This window comes from Capricornis sumatraensis, chromosome 9 (genome assembly GCF_032405125.1).
Source record: "Capricornis sumatraensis isolate serow.1 chromosome 9, serow.2, whole genome shotgun sequence".
In the NCBI taxonomy this organism is placed as follows: domain Eukaryota; kingdom Metazoa; phylum Chordata; class Mammalia; order Artiodactyla; family Bovidae; genus Capricornis; species Capricornis sumatraensis.
The window spans coordinates 40920903-40929860 of NC_091077.1; the positions used below are offsets into that span (position 1 = coordinate 40920903).

Below are 8958 nucleotides of genomic sequence, written 5' to 3' on the forward strand. Positions count from 1 at the left end.
AATGAAAGCTGCCCTTTTCCAGTATAAGCTTTAGCATGTACATATAAACATATAAGTTACATGTCAGTTCAGTTCAGTCCTTCAGTTGTGTCTGACTCTGTGTGACCCCATGGACTGCAGCATAACAGGCTTCTGTGTCCATCACCAATTCCTGGAGCTTGCTTGAACTTATGTCCGTCGAGTTGTTGATGCCATCCAACCGTCTCATCCTCTGTCATCCCCGTCTCCTCCTGCCTTCAATCTTCCAAGCATCTGGGAAAGGATTTCCCACTCTAAATATTATTAAGAATATTTGTGGTTCATTAGACTATATCAAAATATAGACTGGAATTTGATTTCAATCCTCATAGATGACTTTGAAGGGTTCAAAATTTCTGTGGAGGAAGTAACTGCAGATGTCGTCAAAATAAGAAGAAAACTAGAAATAAGAGTGGAGCCCAAAATGTGACTGAATTGCTGTAATATTATGCTAAAATTTAAACAAATGAAGAATTGTTTATTGTGGATGAGCAAAGACAGTGGTTTCTTGAGATGGACTCTACTCCTGGTGAAGATGCTGTAAAGAACTATTGAAATGACAACAAAGTGCATGCATATTACATAAGCTTAGCTAACATAGTAGTGGTAGGCTCTGAGACAATCAACCCCAATTGAAAGAAATTCTATTGTGAGCAAAATGTTATTAAAGAACATTGCATGCTACAGAAAAATCAATAATGACACGAAGAGTCAAGTGATTCAGCAAACTTTATTTTTATTTTAAGAAATTGCCACCACCACTCCAAACTTCAGCAACTACCATCCTTATCACTCAGTAGCCATTAACATCAAGGCAAGGTCATCCACCACCAAAAAAAGATTATGATTTGCTGGAGGTTCAAAGATGATTAACATTTTTTAGCAACAAAGTGTTTCACATAAGGGAGGTACATTTTTTTCTTTTAGACCATACTAATGTACATATAATAGACTCTACTATAGTATAAATGTAACTTTTATTTGCTCTGTGAAATTAAAAAAAAAAGTTTTACTTTCTTCATGTGATATTTGTTTCATTGTGGTGGTCTGAAACCAAACACATTACCTGTGAGGTATGCCAGTATTGTCTACAGGCATAGCACTCTGAATGTGCCTGATCTTGTCTGATCCCAGAAACTAAGAAAGTTTGGGCTTGTTTAATACTTGGATGGGAGACCACCTGGGAATACCGCGTGCTATAGGCTTTTTCATTCTATCGTTGAACTTTCCTGATGTGTCAGATAGTAAAGAGTCCACCTGCAAAGCAGGAGACCAGGGTTCAATTGCTGGGTGAGGCAGATCCCCTGGCGAAAGAAACGGCAACCCACTCCTATATTCTTGCTTGGAGAATTTCATGGACAAAGGAGCCTGCAGGCTACAGTCCATGGGGTCGCAAGCATCAGACCAGTACTGAGGAATTAATTAAAGGATCATCAGCTAAAGTTAGATTTCAGACAGACTGGTAAAGCAACTCTCAATTTCCATGATACATCATCAGTTAGTACAAACAGGAAGAGATATAAGCCTATATATCTGACAAGAAGTGTTATCTACTTTATTATCCTGCATGAAAGAGAAAACTTCTCTCCACCCAGTAAGGGACCAGCCAATCAGAGACTACAGTAGCCCAACCAATGAGAAGCGTCCATAATTTGACTTCCTAAGCTTCCTCCAATGGGCTAATTGGTTATTACAGAATTTCCAGTTTCCCTTTTTCTCTATTTGTTGTTCTGTGGTAAGTTGCTTCAGTCATGTCTGACTCTTTGGGATCCTATGAACTGTAGCCCACCAGGCTCCTCTGTCCATGGGATTCTCCAGGCAAGAATGTTGGAGTGGGTTGCCATTTCTTTCTCCAGGGGATCTGCCCAACCGAGGGATTGATCTCATGTCTCTTATGTCTCCTGCATTGGCAGATTGGTTCTTTACCACTAGCATGGCCTAAAAGCAAGTTTTCTTTCATTGTTCTCTGGATTTGCTATGGTCCACCATTGTTCATATACTGTGAATTGCAATTCCTCCAACTCTTCTTGAGTAGACTTGCTTTTGCTGGTAAAATAACTGCTATTATATTGTTAAGTTTGACATTTAGAAAGACGTTGACATATATGTATATATATATATAAATAAGTATTCTTATATTTATTTAACTTATTAATACATAAATATTTATATGATTATTTACTATATTAATATAAACAAATATTCATATTCATATATATATATATATATTTAGACATGTGGTATACGTCTATATGGGCTTCCCAGGTGGCACTAATGGTGAAAAACCTTCCTGCTAATGTAGGAGACATAAAAGGTGCAGGTTCAGTCCCTGGGTTGGAAAGATCCCCAGGGGTGGACATGGAAATCCACTCCAATATTCTTGCCTGGAGAGTCCCATGGACAGAAGAGGTTGGTGGGCCACAGTACATAGGGTTGCAAAGACACGGACACAATTGAAGTGACTAACACACACACTTATGTGTATATATATAGTGAGAGATATGGATATCTGTTTGTGTGAGGCTATATCTATGTTGTTGTCGTTGTTCAGTCACTAAGTTATGATTGATTCTTTGTGACTCCATTTACCGAGGCATGTCAGGCTTCCCTGGCCTTCACTATCTCTGGGAGTTTGCTCAAACTCAGGTCCATTACATCACAAATATTGTTAAAGTGAAAAGCATGGAGTTGTGGAGGCAATGAGAATTCTAGGAACAAGGTAGGATTAAGAGAAACATTATGATTACACTGTAATTAGTTTGGAAAGTTTTCATGAAAGAGAATGTTTCAGGAACCTATAGAATTATCAATCAGTACAGTTTAATTATAACAGAATAAGTGTTTTTGTTTGTTTGTTTGTTTGTTTAATTTGGCTGCACTGGGTCTTAGTTGAGGCACACAGGATCTTTGTTGTTACATGCAGGCTCTTAGTTGTAGCATGAGGGACCCAGTTCCCTGACCAGAGATCAAACCTGGGCCTCCTGCATTGGAAATATGGCGTCTTAATGACTAGACCACCAAACAAGCTCAAGAATAAGTGTAGTTTAGAAATGAAGATCTAAGGAAGTGACTTACTATGAGATGAGACATTCTTGTGCTAAGAGGGAATGGAAAAGTTGGGGATTGAGGTAAATATGAAAGGTAAGTAAAATCTAAGTTGTAGAAAATGATTCTAGAGAGCTGACATTCTCCTTTGAAACTACAAATGTTTCAGGAATGCAAATACTTTCCTAATCCCTGCCTGCATGTCCTTATTTCGGAAACTGTACACAATTGGGTTTAATGTAGGGGTCACAAGAGTATAGAGTGCAGCTACCATTTTGTCCCTTTCAAATGTGTAGGTGGAAGCTGGGCGTATATAGGTGTAGATTACAGGAGAATAATAAAGAGACACCACAATGAGATGAGATGAGCATGTTGAGAAGGCCTTTCTCTTCCCTTCTGTAGTGCGGATGCGAAGAATGGCAGCAATGATAAAACAGTAGGAGATGCAGGTGAGGGTGAAGTCACCCATAGCCAGAGTAATATCAGCAACATACACCATCACTTCGTTGATTCTCACTGGGCTGCAGGACAAAGCTAGCAGCGGGGGTATCTCACAGAAGAAGTGGTCAATGGTGTTTGATCCACAGAAGGTCAGCCTTAGGATGAGACCTGTGTGTACCCAAGAGTTGGTTACTGCAATAGCCATGACAACGCTGAGCAAGGCCACACACATATAGTGGTTCATAATAGCACTGTAGCGTAGAGGGAAACAGATGGCCACATAGCGGTCATAGGCCATAGTGGTGAAGAGAACCATCTCAGCACCCAGGGACCATGTGAAGAAGAAGAGTTGGGACATGCAACCTCCATATGAGATGGTCTTTCTTGATGTTAGCATGGTCTCAAGTATTTTTGGTATTATGCTTGTTGTGCAGATGATGTCCACGATAGCCAGGGCCAGAAGGAGAACATACATGGGGGTATGCAAGCTAGTGTTATAGACTACGGCAATGACAATAAGCATATTGCCAAAGAAAGCTACGAAGTAGATGAAGAGAAAGATAATGAAGAGAACTCCCTGGAGTTCAGGTTTTTGAGTGAGGCCTAGGATCATGAATTCAGTTACAATGCTGTTATTCATCTTGCTTTTGTGATTAAATGGTAGACAGTGCAGAATAAACAACTGAGAATTAAAGGCGTCTGGGTGCTGCTATTAGAAGATTGTGTGTGTATGTGTGAATTTAGTGATTTGATTACAATATCTACTATTCTCCTGATGAATGCCATTTTCTGATATATGTTCTTCCATGACTCCATTAAAGGGAATCCTGTAATTGAAAAGAAAAAGATTTTAAAAAAGTCTTTAAATTTCAAAATTGTCATGTTAGTTGAAATTTGTCTTTGCATAACTTACATTCATATATATGCATATAAACACAATGGAAAAATGACATAGTTACATAATATCTCACTCAGCTCAGTTCAGTCTCTCAGTCATGTCCAACTCTTTGCAACCCCATGAATTGCAGCACGCCAGGCCTCCCTGTCCATCACCATCTCCTGGAGTTCACTCAGACTCACATCCATCCAGTCAGTGATGCCATCCAGCCATCTCATCCTCTGTTGTCCCCTTCTCCTCTTGGCCCCAATCCCTCCCAGCTTCAGAGTCTTTTCCAATGAGTCAACTCTTCTCATGAGGTGGCCAAAGTACTGGAGTTTCAGCCTTAGCATCATTCCTTCCAAAGAAATCCCAGGGCTGATCTCCTTCAGAATGGACTGGTTGGATCTCCTTGCAGCCCAAGGGACTCTCAAGAGTCGTCTCCAACAACACAGTTCAAAGGCATCAATTCTTCAGTGCTCAGCTTTCTTCACAGTCCAACTCTCACATCCATACATGACCACTGGAAAAACCATAGCGTTGACTAGACGGACCTTTGTTGGCAAAGTAATATCTCTGCTTTTGAATATGCTATCTAGGTTGGTCATAACTTTTCTTCCAAGGAGTAAGCATCTTTTAATTTCATGGCTGCAGTCACCATCTGCAGTGATTTTGGAGTCCTCCCCCACCCCCCTAAAAAAAGTCTGACACTGTTTCCACTGCTTCCCCATCTGTTTGCCATGAAGCGATGGGAGCAGATGCCATGATCTTAGTTTTCTGAATGTTGAGCTTTAAGCCAACTTTTTCACTCTCTACTTTTACTTTCATCAATATCTCACTAATTTTGTAAATAGCATGCTGTCTTCCCTGAAACACATATAAATAGATAGGAATATCTGTAACTATAATAGAAGCTGACAGGGATAATTGTAGTGGAAACATTTCAGGAGAAAAATACTAAGAGGATATCCTGAAGCTGGATAGTCATGGGACTAATGATTAATTAATTGGGTCCAAGGACTAAGTAATTTGGTCAGATGCCTGCCTTGCTACTTTGTTTCTTTAGTGCGACAAGAGCAATTCTAAAACTGAGTGAATTTTTTTCTCATGCTGTCTTAGAAAGGCAAGAGGGTTTGATTAAAATTAGAAAATTTATGATTACGTCTCTATTGGGGCTTCCCTGGTAGCTCAGTGGGTAAAGAATCTGCCTGCAATGCAGGAGACACTGGTTCAATTCCTGGGTCAGGAAGATCCCTTGGAGAAGGACAGGCTACCCTCCCCAGTATTCTTGGGCTTTCCTGGTGGCTTAGGAGGGTTTGATTAAAATTAGAAGGCTGAGGATTACATCTCTATTACACTGCAGTTGTTAATTGACCACTTAACTTTCATAACTTCAGACTTGTTTTCTTCAAAATTGGTACAAATTCTGACAAATATTAGATATCCTACAGACAGAATGTAACTTTCTTGAGGATAATCAAGGAAAGAGGCAGCTAGAACTTTTTTTTTCCTAAAAACTGTCACTAGGTACATAATGAAAATCCTTGTTATAGTCTTCCTCAAAACCTCTAATTTAAAACAAACAAACAAACAAAAAACCCTCTGCAGTATTTTTTCAACTCTTCTAATTTTTCTTAGTTATTTGGGTAATTTTTTTATAGACATATAGTTGATTTACAATGTTATGTTAATTGCTGTTGTACAGAAAAGTGATTCAGTTATATATTCCTCTTATACTCTCTTCCTTATGGTTTATCATAGGATATTGAATATAGTTCCCTGCACTATACATTAGGACCTTGTTGTTTATCTATTCTATATATAATAGTTTGCATCTGTTAACCTCAAACTCACAGTCCATCCCTTCTCCTCTCCTCCTTGGCAACCAACCACAAGTAAGCTCTCTATGTTTGCAAGTCTGTTTGTTTTCTGGATAGGTTCATTTGTGTCATATTTCAAATTCTATGAATAAGTGATATTGTATGGTATCTGTATTTTTCTTTCTGAGTTACTTCACTTACTATGATATTCTCTAAATACACCCATGTTTTTGCAAATGGTACTCTTTCATTCTTTTTATGGCTGAATAGTATTCTATTGTATATATGTGCCACATCAAAAAAACAAAACTAGAAATAGAGTTATCATATGATTCAACAATCCTATTCCTGGATATATATTTGGTCAAAACTATAATTCAAAAGATACATGCACCTTTATGTTCATGTCAGCTCTATTCACAATAGCCAAGACATAAGAACAACATAAATGTCCATCAACAGGTGAATGGATTTAGAGATCCAGTTATTTGCATGACTTCATAGCCATCAGGACTACTATGACCTGGCAAATATAGTAAAGATATTCAATGTAATTGTGAATATATTCCAAACTTTATTTTTCATCAGTATGCTTTGACTTTTCAGAGATTATATTGTCTTTCTGATGCCTAAACAGAGGCATATAAAATCACTTTTGAAGTCAAATCCAGTCTGATTTGATTCCATAGGCCCTACAAACTTCAATTAATAATTTGATAAATTTAAGCAAATACTAGACATATGTGTGGTGTTCAGACTGGAGGAAAAAAAATAAAACTTTTGTTTAATCTATAATTCAATTTGAGAATCCCAAGCTTTATTTCTTTTTTTTCCTATAGTGAAAGTATTAACATCTGCCATTACTTGAATCTATGATATATAACAGGTTCTGTGTTTGATTCTCTGAAAATATGTCCTTTTATCTTCATAACAACTTTGGGATTTTAATGTTACCATCTTTTAATAGTTGATAAAGAAAGAATGCACTGGATATAAAGCAAGAGGAGCTATAATTACATATCTCATAAGTGGAAAAGCCAGGATTCAAACCTAGGTTGTCTGACTCTAAAGAAATTGCTCTTAATCTCTCTTCAATGACTTCTGAAAAAAAAAAAAGATTAATTTGGCAAACATATGCAGAGATTGGCTTCCCTGGTAGCTCAGTTGGTAAAGAATCCATCTGCAATGCAGGGGACCCTGGTTCAGTTCCTGGGTTGGGAAGATCTCCTGGAGAAGGTATAGTGTACCCACTCTATGATTAATGATTTATCCTAGGACCTTAGGATAAACAGTAAAGTCCTAATGTATAGCTCAGGGAACTATGTTCAATATCCTGTGATAAACTATAATGGAAGAGAATATAAGAAGAATATATAACTGAATCACTTTTCTGTAGAACAGAAATTAACATAACACTGTAAATCAACTATACATCAATAAAAAAATTTACCCAAATAAATAAGCAAAAAATAGAAGAGTTGACAAAATGCTGGAGAGGTTTGGAGGAAGAATAAATCAAGGATTTTCATTATGTACCTAGTGGCAGTTTTTAGGAACAAAAATTTCTTGGGGCCTCTTTCCTTGATTATCCTCAATAAAGTTACTTTCTGTCTGTAAGATATCTAGTATTTGTCTGATACTAGAAGACAATTTTGAAGAAAACAAACCTGAAGTTATAGAAGTTAAGTGGTCAATTAACAATCACAATGTAATAGAGATGAATCCTCATATAATACCTACTGCAGTATTCATTAGGTTGGATGGTAAAGAACTCACCTGCAGTGTAGGTGACTGGGTTCAGTCCCTGGGTTGGGAGGATTCCCTGGAGGAGGGCATAGCAACCCACTCCTATATTCTCACCTGGAGAATCCCCATGGGCTAGTCTATGGGGTCTCAAAGAGTCAGACATGACTGAGAGACTAAGTACACATGCAAAGATTAAGTTATATAAAAAAACTGAAGGAACATGGAAGGTTTTTTTCTAAATGAGATATGACTTGGAACAGGACAATATAGATGAGATAACTGATATTTGAAATTAAGTTCAAATACTTTTTAACATTTGAAAGATCTGATGTTAAAATAAATTATATTAACATATTTTTAAAATGCTGAATATCAAACATATTTTCAAGTGATATTGATGTCCTGTACTGTTCATTCCATCTGAATCAGAAATCTGATTCAGAGCTTCTTGACATGAATCTATGACATCTGATGTCTTTCAGCCTACATGATCTCACCCATAGAAATAAGGACCCAAATGTAAACTGAACCTTCCATGAAGAAAAAGATAATTCAGTTTTTACTTGGATGACTGTTATTAACAATGTAAATGATACTATTTATCTATGTAATTGTTACTGATCAATTCTCCCAAAGTTGGGCATGATGGAGAGCTCCCAGTCAAAAGTTATAAACCCAAGTTTCAAAAAATGCTAATTTTACAAAGTGGTAGGGAAGTACATTTCTGACTCATTTTCTTTAAGAGTAAAAGTGTTGGTGAAGAGAAATCTGAGATTTTTTTTTTTAATCTCTTCTTTAAATGTCCCATCTCCTTCACAGGAATGGGGGCATTGATATCCTCAGTACTAGACCCATGAGTTGGGATGATTACTATGTGTAGAGGAAGATAAACCCAAAATGGGAACATGACCCAATTCACTGTGAAAAGATGGTGTCTATTGACTATAAAAGTCTTGTTCAGAATGTCCACTATTGGCCCAGAGTGTAGATATATATTGTCGTCAATCCACA

General features: G+C 37.4%; 1 protein-coding gene across 1 annotated transcript; it reads right to left on the reverse strand.

The window, feature by feature from the left end:
* Positions 1–3217: 3217 nt before the first annotated feature.
* Positions 3218–4144, reverse strand: OR13G1 (olfactory receptor family 13 subfamily G member 1). The gene has a single exon (XM_068981046.1). It carries the CDS (start codon positions 4142–4144, stop codon positions 3218–3220), a length of 927 nt encoding a protein of 308 aa, XP_068837147.1.
* Positions 4145–8958: the final 4814 nt, after the last annotated feature.

Bases quoted from the DNA above. Each gene is read 5' to 3' on its own strand.
- OR13G1 (XM_068981046.1), bottom strand. From the start codon at position 4,144: ATGAATAACAGCATTGTAACTGAATTCATGATCCTAGGCCTCACTCAA.